We start from the raw sequence: 21,035 nt of genomic DNA, 5'->3' as shown, positions 1-21,035 counted from the left end.
TACTTCTTGTTTATTATTTGACATTCCTGATTTTTTCTAGGGTCGGTGAGCTATGCCTCCACTTTGATTTTAACCATTTGTGTTTTTCTCAGACTTCATGGATCTGTCACCTGTTCTCAACCCAGTGTAATTTTTCTTGCTCCACTTTGATCTTGAAGCATCCTGCTACACGTCCTCATTTGGTAGATTATTTCTCTATATCGCACTTGATTATGTACTAATTGTTCGCAGTTGCAACAACGTCTCATATTCTTGCAAACTCCTTTTTTTTTACAACTTTATTGTACGAGTTGTTAACTTTCTTGTTCAACATTACTCCTTCTTACAAAGTCACTTTTTTCAACTGCATTTTCGTTCTTCCAAAAACCGTTTTCGCAGTCTTGAGCTCTAACGCAGCTGTTAGTGTATCGTTAGGTATCGATCTGTTTTCAGGATCTACTGCATCTAGGTGTCCTTTTTGCCGTCGATGCATTCCATTCTGCTCTACAAATTCTGCTGTTGTTGAGGAATATACCATATTGATTTGTCTTTCGATTCACCCAGTTACCTTTGGTATAACTGCTTCAATTATTATTGTCTTCTGTACATTTTCAGAACTTTCACAATTTTTGATGATCATTTTAGGTGATCTCAGAAGATTTATGACTAGCGCAATTACAATATCCCCTCCTGTTCAAACATTGTCGCTACCTCGACTTTTCAGTGTTTCATTACTTTACGATGTCTTTGCTTCTATCGGTAGGGCTATCATCATTGAAACCGGATAACTGGTTGGCTGATCGTGCTCAAGTTGATCTTTCAATGATGTTCACCAATTCGTTCAGTTATTTGTTCACCTCATCTTACCTCATTTTGCCTAACTCGTTTTCAACTTCAATATCCTCTCCTGTTCAAACATTGTCGCTACCTCGACTTTTCAGTGTTTCATTACTATACGATGTATTTGCTTCTATCGGTAGGGTTATCATCATTGAAACCGGATAACTGGTTGGCCGATCGTGCTTAAGCTCATCTTTCAATATGTTCACCAATTCGTTCAGTTATTTATTTGTTTACCTCATCTTTGACCGAATTCATATCTTACATAATCCGTTCGTTGAAGTTGCCTAACTCGTTTTCAACTTCGTCAACACGACCGCTAAACGTCTGCATTTCAAAGCTGGTTTCCTTGATTTCGGCTCCTACCTTTTCAACTGTATCTAAAGCCTCAAAAATTTCCCCTGGCATTTTTGGTTTTTTTGTCATTCACCTATTCAGACTTCAGCTGTTTTCCGTCAGTTGCCGGGAACATATTTTATTCGTCTCCACTTGATAGATTGCTCCCTTTTTATTGTTGCAATAGGTTTTTTAGAAACTTGCTTTTTTTCCTTCATTACTTATTTTCGTTTCATTTTTTTTTGTTCAGTTATTTTAACAACGTTTAGAGTTTACTACTTTCGACGAAAAATAGATGTTGAAAACAGCACTTCGAGAAAAGTGTCACAGTTATGGTATGGTACCATTGTTTATTTTCAGTTTCTCATTTCTTTGCCTATTTAACGAATCAGTATCAACTACGTTCGTCATAGATTTTCATCATGTACTGGCCAATTCCATCACAAATGATTTTTCAAGTTCCTAGAACAACTATAGTATGGAATATTTGTAGACTACAAGAAATATATTCGACGAATTAGAGTGAATAAGCTAATTATTACTGAATACCAGGATGTAAATAATAAATAACCACATTTCAACTATTTGAGAACTGTTTCTAAATATCTAATATTTTCGGAATATACTTAGAAATCATTGAAAGTATGACTATAATATCAGGAAATAATGAACTAAACAATGAAATAGTGCAATTTCACAAAACGCGAATTAAAGTGGCTGAAATAATACCAACTCCACTTGTACTTTACAACTTTTCCATATTCTGATTGCTGAAGATTCAAATAATGAATTGATCTCACAAAATTTATCAAAAAGTCAAATACTAGGTTGTTTCGAAAGTTTTGTTCGTTTTCATGAGTCTACGTAAAAAATGAAATATCTCATAGGAAACATTCATTTCAATCGAAATAAGCGCCATTTTAATCAGTGTACATTTGCCATCGTAACAAGTTTATTAATGGGTGCTCGGGATTCGATGAAATTGACAAAGGCCGTTTTTGCCTGGTTCTGATTGGCGAAGGTTCTACCGGTGAGAAAGCTATCGAAGTGCTTGACGAATGGTAGTCGGTAGGCAAAAGGTCTGGGGAGTATAATGGGTGAGGCAGAACTTCGAAGCCCAGTTCATTCAATTTTTGGAAGGTAATTTGTGGAACGTGCGGATGGGCGTTGTCGTGAAGTGAGATCGTACCTCTTCAGTTGACCAGTAATGGCTGCTGCTGATGCAATTTTTGGTACATTTCGTCGATTTTCTCACAATGGGACTCTGCTGTGATGAATAGGTCCGGCTACAGAGAGTGAATCAGTCCAGCCGCTGACTACTATGATCTGTTTTTTGAGAGTGCCTGGGTGGCTCATCGGTGTCTAACCACTGTCGTCCTGAACGTCTCCTGTTGTCCTGAAGGATCCACATTTCACCACATGTGACGGTCCAATCCAAAAATGATTGTTTGGGTTATGAAAAAGCAAAGAATAACAGATCTCGAAACGTGACAATTAAATCGTTCAAATCGTAGGGCACCAACTTATCGAGCTTTTTAACTGTTTCAATGTGTTGTGAATCATCAAAAACCGCATGGGATCTGACGCCTAGTTCTTGCTCTCTCCCACGCAACATTTGTCATTGTCAGTTTCTACCAGCGTCCTCAAATTCTCGTCCTGTATTACTGTTGGTCGACCATTTCGGGGCTTTATCTTAGAGTCTAAAATCTACTGCACGAAATTTCGCAAACCAATTTCGGAAAATGCTATCATTAACACTATCATTGCCAAATGCCTGGTTGATATTTCGGTAGCGCTTTGGTTCAATTTGAATTTGTAGAGAAAAATTGACCGAAAATAGCTTAACGACATCCTATAGTAATGAGCTGAAAAGGGGCAAAAAATTAATTTGGAAAAAAATTACTAATGGCATAAATGTATAGTGTAAAAAATTCTCCATCAATCCGTATACAGGGTATTTCAAATTCGATCCTCACCATTGGGATTTCGGAAACTATGAGAAATACGAAGATGGTTAAATTGGCGCAAAGTTGCGCATTTACCTGACTAACAATATACCGTTCAGAAAGTTCTGAAGTTCCGAGGATATATGGAGATATCCGGAGAAAACAAAAATTTCGGAACATGGTTTTTATTTTTTTCTAGCTTTATTTTTCGAAGGATTCGAAAATAAATTGCACTACCACATTGCCACTTTTTCCCTGCTACATGATGGTGTTTTCAGATTTGCTATCCGACGCTTCGTTTTCCGGCCACCATCATCAACTTTATTTTTTGTTTTTCTGTTTAGAGCAGAACCACATTAAACCTTTTCAATGATGTATCATTAGTTATCATTCTTTTTCGAAAAAATGGTCCATTATGTAGCAGGGAAAAAGTGGCAATGTCGAAGTGCAATTAATTTTAGAATCCTTCGTAAAATTAAGCCAGAAAAAAATAAAAACCATTTTCCGAAATTTCTGTTTTTTCCATATATCTCCGGATATACTCGGGATTTCAGAACTTTCTCAACGACATTGTTAGTCAGGTAAATGCACAACTTTGCCCCAATTTAACCATCTTCGTATCTCTCATAGTTTCCGAGATCCCAATAGTGAGGATCGAATTTGAAACACCCTGTATACCATGAAACCTAAGAATTAATATTTATTGAGCTATGGAGCTACAAAAAGACATAGCATTGAAATGGACAAAATTTTTGGATCAACCTAATAATCATAAAAAATACTTAATTTCAATTTCAAAATATAACTTACCTTTTTTTTTTCGTTACGATAAATAGGTCGTTAAACAAAAACAAATGCAGAGGAACCTTGTTGAACCTCTTTCCCAGTGTCATTTGTGTATCTCCATTTCTTGGTTGGAAAGAAGTAACTTGTCCTGATTTTATCAGCCACCTTTCAGGCTTTTGAATGTCTATAGCAGGTAGTGCTTTAGCGAAGTCAAGTGAATGAGATATCCGTTTCAGTTCAATTTCTTGCTCCTTTTTTCTAGCTGCATCGTTACATTGTCCCACTATCTGCAGAAAATAAATTTAATTTTGAAAGGTAACTCATAATATTACATGGTCGAATAGACCCACTCACTTTAAACCTAACCTAACCTATAATATTACCTACAGGGTAGGGGACCGAAAACGAAACAGATCGAATATCTTCAAAAGACATGTGTTCTGAAAAAAAAATGCAAAAACACGTAGGTTTGCAATACAATGGTGACATCTTCCTATCATAACCTCAACTGTCATACCTCTTCCCCCACCCTTCGGTGACTATCACCCAAACAATTCAAATAGGGAAAGTAGTAAGTGTGACACATCGTTGAAAAGATAATTTCATAAGGAATACAGTCATGTCAATTTCAGCTACCTAACTTTCGATTTTGGCGCCTTCTTGCGGAAAAAAAACTGTTTCGTATTCCAATATATGATACTTCATTCGCAAGCTAATTTGACGTAAATTCGGTGACAATGCATTATGGAGTTTTTCTAGGGGAAAAAACAAGATGGCGGCTTCACAATGGCGGACAAAATTTGCAATTATGGTCCGATTTGATTCAAAATTGATAAGTGATGGTTTTCAGGGTCGGAAATCATAAATTGTTTTTCAGTGCACAAAATCAAGATGGTGGCTTCAAAATGGCGGACGAAATTTGTAATTATGGTTCGATTTAACCCGACACCGAAATCGAATTATTCAAAACACATGTGTTGTGAACATAATGCAAAAATACGTCAATTTTGAATCCAAGGAGGACAAATCTTTTCGTTACACATCATTGAAAAGGTAATTCCATAAGTAATTCAGACATGTGAGTGTTCGCTACTTAACTTTTCATTTTGGCGCTCTATTGCAGGAAAAACAACAGTTTCGTTTTTCAATTCACATTTTATTTGAAAGGTAATGTGAACAATTCACGAAAAAAGGACAAAAATTTAAAAAAACACATAACTTGAAAATTGGAAAATTATGCATAAATTTAACAAAGATTGTTCCGCACTACATTGATTCAGAGTAGAGGCTCAAAGTGTGCCATATATGTGTATAAGTTCGTCTCAAAACGTTGTCTGACGTTGTGGAGCATGTCTGGGGTTATTTGACGACATTCGGTAATAATACGTTGACATAACTCTGCTAACGAACCTGGCTGAGTGGCGTATATTTTACTTTTCAAATGGCCCTACAAAAATTAATCTACGGGGGATAAATCTGAAGATCGGGGGGGGGGGACATTCAATGCATCCTCTTCTTCCATTTTGGAACCACCATCTTGATTTTTTGCATTGAAAAACAATTCATAATTTCCGACCCTGAAAAACCACTACTTATCAATTATGAAACAAATCGGACCATAATTGTAAATCTTGTCCGCCATTGTGAAGTCGCCATCTTGTTTTTTCCCCTAGAAAAAGTCCATAATGCATTGTCACCGAATTTATTTCAAATTAGCTTGCGAATGAAGTATCATAATTTGGAATACGGCACAGTTTTTTGGCCGCAAGAAGGCGCCAAAATCGAAAATTAGGTAGCTAAAATTGACATGGCTGAAGTCCTTATAAAATTACCTTTTCAACGATGTGTCACACTTACTACTTTCCCTATTCAAATTGTTTGGGTGATAGTCACCGAGGGGTGGGGGAAGAGGTATGACAGTTGAGATTATGATAGGAAGATGTCCCCCTTGGATTAAAAATCGACATGTTTCTGCATTTTTTTCAAAACACATGTGTTTTGAAGATATTCGATCTGTTTCATCTGTATATCATAATCTCAATAGGATGTTCAAACAAATTTTAATCAATAAATATATGTGGTGTTTCTCATTTTCGATGAAAATCTAATATACAAAAATGAATTGCCGTTCGTGGGTCTCGCTAAAACTCGAGAACGGCTGGACCGATTTGGCTAATTTTGGTTTTGAATTATTTGTTGAAGTCCTGAGTAGGTTTAAAGGGTGGTAAATGTGAAAAAAGAAAAAAAAGGAAAATAATAATACTAATAATCAAAGAACTCAAAAATGACTGCTTAAATTTTTATGATTTTTGTGTATTTGGATTCGTCTTCATCTAGAATAGGATAATAAGTATTGAAATATGATACTTATTAATAATAATATTAATTAATGATTATGAATATCAAATATTGTACCGTTATTCACTGAAAATTGGTACAGAATACAATACAATAAAGATACAAAAATCTCGCCTACCAGCAGTGACGCAAAAATACCGAATAAAACCGAATAAACCGAATCCGGTTTATTAATGCTCGCAACAGCTGCAAACTTAGGATATATGAAAGCAAAGAACTTCACAATCAAAGAATTAAGGATAAACTGCTTGCCAATCCCAGCGGGTCTAGATCCTTCTGGTCGGTAGCTAAAGCTGTTAATCAGAACTTTACAAAATCCACAATTCCACCACTAACAGAGGGGGATGGTTCAATTGTAACAACAGCCATAGAAAAAGCAGTCGATTTTCTGGGAAAGGCACCACCTCCTATTCCCACACTAGAATCCACAATGCCGGAAATTACTTTTCGACAGTGTCTAGTCAGGCGAATTTTGAAACAGCTCAATATCAACATGACGTCCGGTCCTGATGTAGTGCCCGTCAAAGTACTTAAGAAGTGCGCAAATGGACTCGCACTACTATTTTACAGAATTTTCAACCTGTCTTACAAGAATATTTTTTTTTCCTTCTTGATGGAAGATTGCTCGCGTTCAGCCTATTTCCAAAAAGGGCAAGAAAACGCTTCCAAATAATTATAGACCAATCGATTTGCTTTGACTGTGTGTGGCATAAGGGTTTGCTGGCCAAACTTGGATGCTATGGCATGGATCATTTTGGTGTACGGCTCTTCAGCTTCCTGAAAGAACGTTATCTTCAAGTGGCTGTCAATGGATATCACTCGAAAACTTTCACCATAAACGCTGGCGTTCCCCAGGGATCCATATCGTCTCCAACCCTCTTTTATTGTATATCAACGACTTATTGGAGAAAACAAAAAATCCAATATATTGCTTTGCTGGCGATAGCACACTTATCTCGTCATTACATTTGGATTCCAGGACATCAGCTACGGAAGCACATATTCACCGGCAGCAGGAGATTGCATATCTTAATGATGATCTAGAAGTAATTTCGAGTTGGGGTGGAAATAACCAGGTTCAATTTAATGTCACAAAAACCCAGGCATTGGTTTTCTCCAACAAGATAAATGTCTCCGAACCGGATATAATAATGTCAGGTGAAACAATTCCGCTTTCGTCTTCGATAAGTTTGTTGGGAATTAAAATGGACACAAATATGTCTCGGTACAATCATCTCGCTGGAATTGCGGAACAATTGCCTGCCGACCGAAAGCTTTACGGCTCAAACGAAGTTATCTGTTGTACAGAGACAGAAGGAGCTTTCTTCGGTGCCTTCTGCAGCACATTGTCAGCGATCTTGGAAATTCTTCTAGACCTACCTCCTCCCCTATATTTAGGTGGACAACATACAAAAGTATTTCATACTTCTAGCAAAATCTACTAAAATTGGCTTTTCTGAAATATTTATACATCCTTGGAAGTAAGGTACAATACAATGTCAGATTGGAGTTAGGTGGTGGCTAATTAAAGTGAACTGAACAATTTTTAATGGAAACAGGTAAATCTCTAATTAATTTTAACCTAGGCAATAAGGGGTGAGAAAATGGTGGTTCGGTGTGCGAACCGGATGCATTTCCAACCTTGTAGAGAGCTACGCATGAGCTCTTTCCTTCATCTATGAAGGTGAAAACAATCTTACTCTAGGCACTCGACCTACAGTTACAGTGAATTAACTACTATTTTTTTTTTTATTTAGATTTCAAACCGCATCAACCACATAGGGTTATTAGCGGCGGTACATATGAGATACAGTATATCGGTATACATTAAATTGAATTAAATATATGGATTCGTTTGACATATTTTATTACATTATTCCATTCTCTATTTAGAATGGTGGATATGTCTCCGGTTAGCTTCAATTCGTTTATCTCTTGTTGGTGCTGTTGACATTTGAATAGGTGTTCCACAGTTAGGTCCATGTTGCAATTTTCACATTTACTTCGAGCTTCCTTTTTTAGTAAATGTTGGTAAGTGAGACGAGTGTGTCCAATTCTTAGGCGACTTATGGTTATTTGATTTTTTCGACTGAGGGGAGCATAATTTTTTATTTCCATGTTGGGATTTATTTTGTACAGTTTATTGGCAGTTGAAAATTGCCATTTCTGCTTCCAGATATCGTTTATGGAAGTTTTTATCTGACGATATATGTCTGTGTGTAGTGTTTTTTCGAATGTCACTGCACTAGTGTTTGAGAGAGCGTTACGTGCTAGCATGTCGGCTTTCTCATTTCCTGGTATTCCAATGTGTGAAGGTATCCAGATTATCTCGACTCTTTTTCCTTCTTGGTGAAGTTTGAAAAGCTCAATCTTAATTTGTTGCAGAAGAGGATGTTTAGGATTTAATTGGCGGATTCTCTCTATTGCAATCAATGAATCTGTGAATATTACAGTTTTCATTTACTTGTCCCGCATGTATAATTGCCTGTGCGATGGCATAAACCTCTCCAGTGTAAATACTGCTGACGCTAGGTAGTTTGTAACTTTTACTCTTATGTTTGCTCCCACACCTTTTTCTGATTTAGAAGCATCGGTATAGATGTGATTGAAGTTAGAGAACTTAGAAGAAATGGCCTGGAATGATTTTCGGATCAGTGCAGCAGGAGTTTCATCTTTTGGGAGTATAAGCACTTCTGTGTTACAGGGTGGAATATCGATTAACCTAACTACTATTTGTTTCAAATAAAATGGTCAAAACACTAGGAGGAACAAGATTATTCAACAGGCGTACACACAGGCATTTCATGTGATGTCATCTCTGTTTGGAGGATGATGAATGAGGATAGTGGATCACCACAAACGAAATCGAATGACCTGAAAGATCACTCACCAAATTGGACTGTCGGAAGACAGTGCGTGCCATCTCTGGTTGGAAGATGATGAAATAGGACAGCACATACTCTATATGTGACCCACTACGAACCAGAACAGATTTTAGTATTTGGTATAGCTTGCCTCTTGACAACTGACTTGAAAGATCACTCATCAAATTGAACGGTCGGAAGACACTGCGTGCCATCTCTGGTTGGAAGATGGTGGACAGCACATACTCTATACGTGGCTCACCATGAAGCAAATCAGATTTTAGTGTTTGGTAGAGCTTCACTTTTGACAAATGACCTGAAAGATCACTCACCAAATTGAACTGTTCGAAGACAGTGCGTGCCATCTCTGTTTGGGAGATGATGAAATAGGGCAGCACATACTTTATACGTGGCCCACTATGAACCAAATCAGATTTAAGTGTTTGGTAGAGCTTAACTCTTGACAAACGACCTGAAAGATCACTCGCCAAATTGGACTGTCGGAAGACAGTATGTGCTATCTCTGATTGGTAGATGATGAAATAGGATAGCACATACTCTATACGTGGCCCACCACGAAGCAAATCAGATTTTAGTGTTTGGTAGAACTTCATTTTCGACAAATGACCTGAAAGATCACTTACCAAATTGGACTGTCGGAAGACATTGTGTGCTATCTCTGTTTGGAAGATGATGAAATAAGGACAGTTCATACTCTATACGTGGCCCACCACGAAGCAAATCATATTTTAGTGTTTGGTAGAGCTTTACTTTTGCCAAATGACCTGAAAGATCACTCACCAAATAAAGTAGTCAGCTTCGTTGAGAAGCTGGATAATATTAAAAATAATCAAAAGTGTAATTTGTTACGAGTCGAATCGGATATTTCTGAATTGATGCGGCCTTATTGAAACTGGTATATTGTTGCATACATATGTTCTGCTCTAGCAAAATAACTTTAAATACCACCTTTAATCTCGGTTTCGAATTCGATATTTCATACAGTATTTTTCATTATTCCCACTTAGCTAAAATATAATACATTATTCAGATTCGTCATCTATTGATCTAACATGGTTGTTACTGCAAATATCAAGTTTTCCTCAGTTGATTTCAGGCAATTGATGAATAGCCTGAGATGAATATTTGTTGTGAAAGAGTATAAATATACTGTCACAAAACTTCCAGAAAATTGTAGAACTCTGCAAAATGACATAGTGACTTCAAAATATTTTATTTGTTCTCATTACTTTTGAGTATTCCCCGAGAGCATAGATCAGATAAATACCCTGAAAGAGATGAAATCGCCAACTTTTCTACAGTGTTGCGGAACGAAATATAATTTCAGACTTGACCAAAAAATTCTCATGCTCGAATGAATGATGTATATTTGCAGGATATATGTCAAACAGATAGAGACAAAAAAGAAGAAAGATAGGACCTTTCTCTATACGATATTGGTGCTCGCGGCAATTCTCTTTTTGCGGTCCCCTTTCAAAAGTTTTTAATGCGTGGACTGTTTTGGGATAATTGATGGTTGAACTTTTATGAAGCCATTCTGGTTTTATCTCATTCCGATTCTGACGTGAATGCAGGCCTTGGCTGTCCCTCCTAACTCCAGAATTCGTCGCGAGGACAAGCGTTACAAATAATTCTACTCAACAAAAATGAACTGAATAGGTAGCTGGGATGCTTTATCAGACTTGGTTACTATTTCCGAGTGTATACGTATTGTGCAGTATAGATAAAGTTGTCTTTTGGGTTCATAATCAGATTTCTCAAATCCAAAACGAACACCCATTCATCTGAAATGCATATTTTTCTCGACGTGCGTTTCTTCAGATCCAGAATACGCTAACTTGGTTTGACTGATTACCATTGGAAGAGGAGTTTTCCATCTTGCCCACATAAAATGAAGTCGTTTTTTGCTTCCAGGAGAGTGGAAATGCTATAACGAATGCAGTTCTATTTTTTCTTTCTGTCCCAATTGAATCCATCTGCTGCCTGACCTGTATGGCAGAGGTGAAACAAAGGTGAACAAGTTTTTTTAATGTAATGTACTCTACTGCGAACAAAGCAACCCTAACAACAATAGATGCGTGATCAAAGCATGATCACCATGCGCATTTGCATCTATTGGCATCGGTTGGCGAAATTCATGTTACATGTTACAGTGTTACGTTTTAAAACGCCTGCGGTGTGTACCTATACGGTATTTTGAAGTTTAAAATTTTCAAATCGTCAAGTACGGATACGACTGAAGAAACTGCTAATTTGTGTCGCTACACTCGACTTGAAAAAGGACCAAAAAACCTGCACCTTAACATTAATGAAAAAATTAAATAATGGACATTTACAACAATCAAATTGAAGCAAGTCCTTTATTATTCGTTGATAAAATCGTAAGAAAATTTCAGGAAACATTGCTTGAGTGTCTCCTTCAAGTGTCTTTGGAGTTATGACAAAATATAAACAGAAACATTATTTTTCGGCTCTAAAACCACATCCCTCACGAAAAAAAATTATTGATAAGGTAGACGATTTCGATTCAAACGCTATTAGAAGGAAAGTACATATTTTTTTCGAAACGGAATTCCAACAATACATTCCATTCTAACAGTTGCAAGGGATGATCCTGTTCTAACTAAATTCAAAAGGTCGACATTCCACAGATTATTAAAAAATTAAGTTCCAATTTAAAAAAAAGGAGAAATATTTTGTTGCTCGAGAAACCAAAAATGGTATTGTGGAGACGACAATCTAATATATAGAAATGGATGGATGGATGGATGGATGGATGGATGGATGGACGGACGGACGGACGGACGGACGGACGGACGGACGGACGGACGGACGGACGGACGGACGGACGGACGGACGGACGGACGGACGGACGGACGGACGGACGGACGGACGGACGGACGGACGGACGGACGGTCGGTCGGTCGGTCGGTCGGTCGGTCGGTCGGTCGGTCGGTCGGTCGGTCGGTCGGTCGGTCGGTCGGTCGGTCGGTCGGTCGGTCGGTCGGTCGGTCGGTCGGTCGGTCGGTCGGTCGGTCGGTCGGTCGGTCGGTCGGTCGGTCGGTCGGTCGGTCGGTCGGTCGGTCGGTCGGTCGGTCGGTCGGTCGGTCGGTCGGTCGGTCGGTCGGTCGGTCGGTCGGTCGGTCGGTCGGTCGGTCGGTCGGTCGGTCGGTCGGTCGGTCGGTCGGTCGGTCGGTCGGTCGGTCGGTCGGTCGGTCGGTCGGTCGGTCGGTCGGTCGGTCGGTCGGTCGGTCGGTCGGTCGGTCGGTCGGTCGGTCGGTCGGTCGGTCGGTCGGTCGGTCGGTCGGTCGGTCGGTCGGTCGGTCGGTCGGTCGGTCGGTCGGTCGGTCGGTTGGTTGATCATTTGTTTCAAAAGGTCTCCAGAAAACCATATTGATGAAAGTACCCAAAAACACTAAGATTTTCACAAAAATTGGTTTAAACGATGAGATTGGAACCTTTGGTGTAAAAGTTGAAAACTTTTTCTAGAGATCAATTACCCCAACACCAAACTGATATTTTTGCACTCGACGCGCGTTTCGCTAACAAGGTTAGCATCTTCAGGATAAGCAAATTGATACTGAATCTAAAGAGCTGTTTATATACCTAAAGTTTTTTGGTCCGATGTGGACTTTGTTTGTTAAATGATGATTATCCTAATTGATTTTTCGGTAATTAACTAATGGAAGCACTACCTGCAAATTAATTTGTCAACAATAGATTAAAAAGCAGACAAATTTATTTGCAGGTAGTGGTTTCACTAGTTTATTACCGAAAAATCAATCAGGATAATCATCATTTAACAAAGTCCGCATCGGACCAAAAACTTTAGGTATATAAACAGCTAACCCTTGTCTTCGGATTCAGTATCAATTTGCTTCTCCTGAAGATGCTAACCTTATTAGCGAAACTCGCTAATAAGATTAGCATCCAGCTAGCCGAGCCTTTACTCCTCAGCTACATTTTATAGCACGTTTACTAACTATCTGGGCGACTAGGTACCACAGACAAAATATGTTTATGACTGTACTCTTATTTTAATTACCGTTCCAATTGGGAATGGATAGACTATAAGAATCACCGCTCATGTATGTGAACAAAAAATGTGTTATTGTTATGTGATGTTATTCGTATTTTCCCCTATTTCACTTTTTCAGGAGAAGGAAAAAGGTTGATAGTATGTCACATAGGAAGCGACGCCTTGTGGGCCTTCGAGTCGAAGAAAACGGGCAACTTTATGAGAAAATGAGAATTTCGGAACATAGTTCCGAAACTAGAGGAGAATTGTGTAATTGTTTTAGACAACGCTCATTACCATTCCAGAAGAGCTGAAGACATTCGTACTACAGCCGCAAAAAAAAACTGTAATTCATCACAGGATGCGTTTGAAAAGTAAACCTTTCAAGGAAAACATGGTGAAAGCGGAACTTTTAAGGATAGTGAATGAACATAAAACCAAATATAATAAATACTCTGTTGACGAAATTGCTAAAGCACTTAAGAGAATAGTATTACGTCTTCCCCTACCACTGCGAGCTCAACCCAATAGAATTATTTGGTCGCACATATAAAACTATGTTGCCAAAAAATACTACTCTAAAATTTTGTGATCTCAAAAATATTTTCAGTGAAGCTGAAAATGAAAGTTAACACCATCTAATAAATGATTTACTTGACAGAAATCCGTTGATAATTGATTTTAATGATGATTCTTCTAGTAGCAGGTCTTCATAATCAGTAATTGGTCTAAAATGACAAAAGGATTTATTATTTCATTGATATTTTTCATTCTATACGCATTTTCAAATCAAAAAATGTTTATCCGATCGTCCTGCCGACTCTGTACAAGCAGCCTTGTCTGGAAGATCACGTGCACTATGCATGATGATGTTTTGGAGTACTCCGTTGCTTGGATGGACAGAATTTGGGTTCGAATTCCAACATTATTAGAAGAAATAAATGAATACATATTCTTGAAGTTTGATATAAATGAATGAAGCGATTGTAATAGGAGTCATTAGGCTAAATTTTAATGTATCCAGGAGCCCCTGAAATTGTAGTATTGAGTACCGGAGACCATTAGAGAGAAAATGTATTACCCAATAATGAGAGTACCTCAGCTGGGTGGCTCAAATAACAGTAGTTTTGTGAGGTTCAAAATTTTCAACATTTTTTTTTTGAAAAAACGAAAACACTACAGACAAATGCTTAAGACGCTCTAAGAGCGGTGCCTGTGTGAAAATAGTGATTCACACTGAATTTGATAATCACGCTGGTAATCAAATCCATTTGGAAAAACGTTCTCAGGAAGTTTATTCCAGCTAAACGCAGTTCTCCAAATGAAAGACTTCTCAAATAGTGTCATTCGAGGTGTACTGAGTTGAACCTCAAAACGATGAGCAGCCACAGTTCGTCAAGTATTTCTGATATGTACTGCTCTCAAATGCGCCAAATCACTTAAACACTTCCCGTGAAAATATCTATAGAAGAAAGACAAATCTCCAACCTTTCTCTTCGATATTGCAGACTATAAATGTTGCAAGTGATGTTCGCTTATGAAATCATGCGGATGACTCTTTTCTAGATGGCATCCAGCAGCTTCAGCGTATGCAATATTCCAAAGAAAGTCTGATCTGAGTTTTATAAAGTACAAAAGTTGCTGAGGTGTGTTACAGCTTTCTGGTTCGGAACAGTGTTCCAAGTTTTTGAGAAGCAGCCTTTGTAATTCAAGCAACATGATTGTGCCAAGACATATTTGGTGTCCATTTTAACCCCCAACACACTTATCGAAGCAGAAAGCGTAATTGTCTGACCTGACATTATTATATCAGGATCGTTGATTTACGATAACAAGAGGGTTGGAGACAATATGGATCCCTGGGGAACGCCAGAGTTGATGGTGAAAGTAATAGAGAGATATCCGTTGCCGGCCATTTGCAGGAAACGAAATTCGATAACCATAGTTAAATATCTACACCGTGTATGCATACATTGGATTCAATGATGGCACTGACAGATAATTTAAATACAATATGATGATAGTATTTGTAGTGATACATTGATAAGCATGGATTTCTCACTCGATGACTTGAATACTTCAGAAATGTGCCTTGATGATAATTACCGGAAGTAAAACATTTCAAGTAGATATTGTATGAACTGTATTACTTGTTCCAAGAAAAGAAATATCCTAACACCGATTCAGTTGAAATTTGCTACAGTTATTTGAAGTTATGAGGCGGTTATATAGTCGGAACTAAATTGAAATTATAAGTTCCAGTGGAGTATCAGCGAGCACGACAAAAACCAATATTGGTGAAAAAAGTCAACACTGACTTGTTGTTGTAGTGTTTTATTTTTTTAAATCAATCAACTGAAAATACTAATTTTTCGTAGCTTGTGTTTTCTTCATATCTTGCTTGGTTTTCGAGAAAAAAAATTGATACCACTTCGCATATCATGAACACCTGCTTTGGAGACCAGCTGACAGTGATAGTGCTGTTATATCAGTGAAAGTCAGAGTTGTCGATTGGCAGTGATTCCATCATGAATAATTTCAATAATGCTAAAATGGCTGGAATGCACTTTGCAAAAGGAAATGCTCAACAGAGTAATTCCATGTGCTAAAACATTTAGAACGCTACATGCAAGGTAATTTAAAACTGAGAGTTTTAATAAAAATGCAGGTGATAGAAGACAAGAAACTGTAATAACGCCTGAACTAGAAGAAGCTTTATTTCATGAAATAGAAGAAAATCCTTCAAATACTACCAGAAAGATTGCTCTGCAGCTGGAAATCATCTTAAAAAACCTTATACACACATACAGCGAGTCAAAGCTCTACTGCTTCGGGATTTTCACCCAGGATGTTTTGCAGGTGGTTGATTCATACGATGGCACACAATACATTTTTTTACCAAATATTTCATTTACGGACGAAGCAAATTCTTCACGAGATGCTATTATGAAGTTTCATAATGACTATTTTTGGGCCGACGAAAATCTCCACGTTATTAGAGACAGTCCATAAGGAATGCTCTAGGTGAATTTAAAAGTGTCAGACAATCAATGACAAATCGATTGCAGTCATGTACTTCATCAGAAGGTTGACGTTGTTTATTATTCACTTACAACCTCTCATATCTTAAAAATATGTAGTACTTACTTCATTCAAACTTGCTAAAGCGAATTGGCACGTCAGATACTCAGGATCAGTTTCTGAAAGTCTTTTCAAAATGGCGTCTAATAAAAGTGGCCATCTCGTTATCCTCTGCATTGGTAACATTAGAAACGAATAAAGAGTTAAAAACTGGCAGGTGGTACTAGATTCCAATTCCTTCAACAATTCTTTAAATGCTGGATTCTCCCTAAATAAAAATTATAAGCCTGTCAGTCTTGAATATTTATTCAAAAATTGATTTCATTTTGATTTACAAAATTCGCATTTAGTATAATATTATTTACGTAGTGTTGTAACGAAAAATTTACATAACTAGTTGATGAAATGAATAATAAAATAACTTCAATAATAATAATAAAAATGCCTCGTAATTTACCTCATTCGATTCAGTGTGTCATTCAGAGTAACTTGATTTTCACAATACGGAATGTACACACGAAAATCTTCTGCAGCGTGGCTCTGAATGATATCACAAATTCCATTCAGTAGAATATTTCGCTGCCAGCATTTTTCCAAATCACGCATAATTTTCTGGGAACATGCTTTCACTGAAAAAAATGAATTACGTTAAATCCAGCGAATCATTCCGTTGATTTCTAAATGATTTTTTAATGTATTCATGCACCAGTCTCAAGTCGTACGTCCCTAGTTTCAAGTCTTGAGAATTCATGTTTATCATTCAATAGTGATAAAAAAAAGTAAAGATGAATTTTCATGTTGAAGGATTTTATTGAAAAAAGTAGATAATAATCATGTAGGTGATGTTCTGAATAAAACTAAAAAATATTTCGGAAGGTCCGTTATTGTCAAAGAAATAAAAAAATCGTTAGGCGTTGAGTAACCTGAGTAAATATTTAAATACTACTACACTACAAATAGATACGGAGTCTCATGATATCGATGATGATATAACTGACGAAACAGTTGATATATACCTAACAAGGAGAGGAAGAAGAAATATTCAAATTTTACTGACGAATAATTTGTCTTATAATCATCAGTACTCATGATATAATGTTTTCAATCATTATATTTCTAAATGGAATTGAATTACAATAGATCGTGCAAAAAATGATATCATGCAAAATACGATTTCTTCAATTTTTGAAATATCAACATCTTATGAATTGTGATTAGTAGCAAAATATATGAACAGTTTTGAAGATGATTGCATCATTTATAACTTTCATCGCACAGATTTTTCAAACAGATTTCAAATAGTTCATTTGTAACGTCTATGCATTTTCAGCTTTATGCGAATTATTGTTTTTTTTATTTGAAAATAACCGCATCAACCTTATGATTATTAGCGGCGAAAAATATATTTACAAGCAGTAGCTATATTAAATTACAATATTATATTTTATTGGACAAGTTTAGAGCACTTGAGTGATTCCTATTCTTGCTACAGTTCGTTCAGTATTGTCTGAGAGTAAAAGGATTTCAAGAATGCAAACATGTCGCTATATCAAAGAAAGCAACATAGTCGTCTCAAACAAATAGCACTACAATTCAACCATAAAATCATTGAGATACGTCTATCCTCTATATCCCTTGAGGACGCCGCTAACGAGCCATTAAAATAGGAATATGCGGCTGCATTTGATGAATTAGCTTTTTGGAAAAAAATCAGATTTGTCATTAACTTGAATTTAAAACTTTTTGCATATTAAAAGAAATGTGTATCATCTGGTGACGTTTAAAAGACTCTATACATTTTCTCTTACCAACCTATTTGAATCAAAACATTATAATTTGTAGTTATGATTCGTCTTTTGATGTAAATAAATTTGATATTATTATTATCATTGACACTGATAATATCAAATTGATCGTCGGTATGATAATGGAGATGGATAAAATATTCGAAACATCACCAGATAAGTATACAAATAGAATAGATTTCCGTGGTTATAAATTTGAACATCTGATTTCGAGTTAAACCGCGTTCAAAATTTTGCGTTGTTCGACGTTTCGGCTTCGACTTTGACATTTTCAGGAAGTAGAAAAGTGTGGCTGCACTGAGAGATACACTTTATATATTCTTGTTGGTTTTGAGATGAAGATTCATATTCCTTATTGAATTTTATAGTTGAATCAGAACCAATTTTTTAGATTTAATGGAAATACTTCGAATAAGACATTGCGATAATTTTAATCTGAGTGATTCTTCACTGGATGAATTAGTTTCATTGGAATTGATGACAACCGGAATGATTTTTTCTGATAATGAGTCTATTCAATCATCCAGATCCCACATCTCTGCTTCGATTCTGATTGTTTTGTGGATACATTTTTCCCAAGCTTTTTGATCGACTGTTTCCAGAGTACTGTATAGGAACTTATTTCTTTAATTCACACAGCTTGAAGGTCTTATTATTTCTTGCGAGGAATCCTTCAACTTAAGCCCAGACCAACTCTATTGGATTCAATTCACAGTGATAAGGCGGCAACCGAAGAACCGACATTCCTTTAGTCTTCGCCTTCTCATCGGTGACATACCTGACGAATTTGACTTATGACGTTTAGCCAAGTTGAGGAGCGCCGCTTTCAACATGGTCGATTCAAAAGGAATAGCTTTCATTTGTAACCACTCAGTAATATCTGCTGTCTTCCAACACGACGTTGGCAGCTCGTCGACTCGTCTACTGTGGTAACTTGCGTTATTCATTACTATTACGGATCCCTGCGGAAGTTTTACAAGTATGTTTCAAACCATTCTTCGAATACTGTGGCATCCATTTCTTTATGATAATCCCCTTTTTTCTTCGATTCACAAACAACATAAATCCATCTTTCACGAATCCTTCACTGCTGCCTATGTGAGTGATGATAAGACCACAACCTTTTCCAACTGGAATTTTCAATCCAGTGGACCAACCTTTCATAAAGGCTTGTCTTCCACTTTTGATGTTCTGATCTTGCCAAACCTTCGAGACGGTATGACCCACATTGACCCATGTTTCATGTGCTCTGGCTTTCTTTATTTCTCTTATATAGTTTCTTCTCCATTCTACAATCTCTGATTTTTCATTAACATGCTCTTTCTATCTTGCTTTCCAAAAGTGAAATTCAGCCCATTAATATCTTCCATAATCGAGTTCTTCTTATATCAGGAAAAAAACTGTCTTCACGAATAACTGACAAAACTTTATTAAATGTAGGTATTTCATTTTTTATGTAAAAAGAGTGTACTGTTCTCCTAATAGAATTCTTCACTTCTTCATCGATAACCAAACACTTTCTACCAGTGGATACTTTCGACTCGAAAAAGTTGTTGTTTTCCTTGAGTTCCTTGAGAATTCTGAACTACTTCCTCCTTACTTTTTATTTCGGACGGATATTGTATTCTTAAAGAATTATATACATTCATATCAATTGTTTTTCCATTTATATTCAATGGTGACAATTTTGGAAGCTTCACGATTCCCGAACAACAACGCGCTCTCGAAGTAAACTGAAGAATATCACGAATAATCCCGATAAAATGCCAAGTCGGTCTTATTGATAGGTGCGATGTATCTGTTAACAGTATAATTCAGAGGAATATATATTTATACTGCCTTCAAAAAAACAATGGTTTTTCAATCCCCTTCAACTAAATACCTATTTGTTGGAGAATGTCTTGGTTACTACTGGACATATTTTAACATTTGTCATAGTAGATTTGTTATTTTGTTTGTTATTAATGATATTTGTCAAGAATGAATATTGTATTTTCGTCGTATAAATTCATTTATTCAATTCGTTATATATATATATATATATATATATATATATATATATATATATATATATATATATATATATAACTTCACAAATGTAGCACTGTGATTGATCTGCTAGAGATATCAAGGATTCGTGGGTGTGTTTGGTATTTCCTAACAAAATCGAGTGACGACAGCTTGTTCCCTTCTTGTGAATTAAAATGTTTATTTGGACTGAATTATTTGTCTGTGATATTGGCAGTTCAGATATCGGGTATATAATCCTATTTTGATACGGTGTCCTCTAAATTAACAGTGAGAAGTGGGGTTCGGAAGTTAAAATATAAGTTGAAGTCGACGTCAACATAATGGGGAGACATATTAATCATCTGAAGAATATTTTCGTAATTACTTTTCATCACTAATAACAAAAGTCTGAATATAATCTTGATCAAACTTGTACACCGTCTTCTACCATTAATTTTCCAAATACAATCTTTCACAGATTGAATGATATTAGACAAGTAACCTCTCCTTCAATTATATAAGTCATTACGAAAGTTTTACTTTAATTTGGATTCATATTTGACAAAAAGATGAATTCAGTGTCAAGTACAAGTAGATAGCATAACAAATAACAAAATAGTTGCTGACTTGGTTTTGGAGATTATCGGAAAGTAAACATGATTCTTCTCGTGACTCACTTTTGTTACCGTGTAATATCAAACAATAACATTCACGGTCACAAACATCAGCAAAGATTGTGAATCTTCCAAATCTTTTAATTCATTCGTTTTGTTGAGAAAGAACGTGATCTGCATTTCACAGGTCCAATATTATTATTTGACGAATTTTAGTCCTCGCCCGTTTCCACACGAACAAGCAAATTATATTTGTTGTTTTCGATACGGTAAAGTCACGTTTTTACCTCCTATGTATGCCGTTATGTTCTTCTGTTTGTTTTACTTTCCATTAAAAATTAATCAACATTTATTTAGTTTTGACGGTGTCATGTTAA

General features: G+C 36.6%; 1 protein-coding gene across 2 annotated transcripts in view; it reads right to left on the bottom strand.

Moving 5' to 3' along the window:
• Window positions 1-21,035, bottom strand: part of Exn (Ephexin) — a 134,787-nt gene that overhangs the window by 47,905 nt on the left and 65,847 nt on the right. For both annotated transcript variants that reach the window (XM_074175172.1, XM_074175171.1), the window contains exons 8-10: window positions 16,687-16,858; window positions 16,296-16,497; window positions 3,912-4,174 (exon numbers count right to left, since the gene is read on the bottom strand). In XM_074175172.1, the coding sequence (XP_074031273.1) occupies window positions 3,912-4,174; window positions 16,296-16,497; window positions 16,687-16,858 (637 nt within the window). The remainder of the gene's footprint in view (window positions 1-3,911; window positions 4,175-16,295; window positions 16,498-16,686; window positions 16,859-21,035) is intronic.

This window comes from Leptinotarsa decemlineata, unplaced genomic scaffold, assembly GCF_025532065.1.
Source record: "Leptinotarsa decemlineata unplaced genomic scaffold, Ldec_3_MD MMD2_tig00000882_RagTag_RagTag, whole genome shotgun sequence".
Classification (NCBI taxonomy): Eukaryota; Metazoa; Arthropoda; class Insecta; order Coleoptera; family Chrysomelidae; genus Leptinotarsa; species Leptinotarsa decemlineata.
This window is presented reverse-complemented; position numbering and strand designations above follow the sequence as displayed.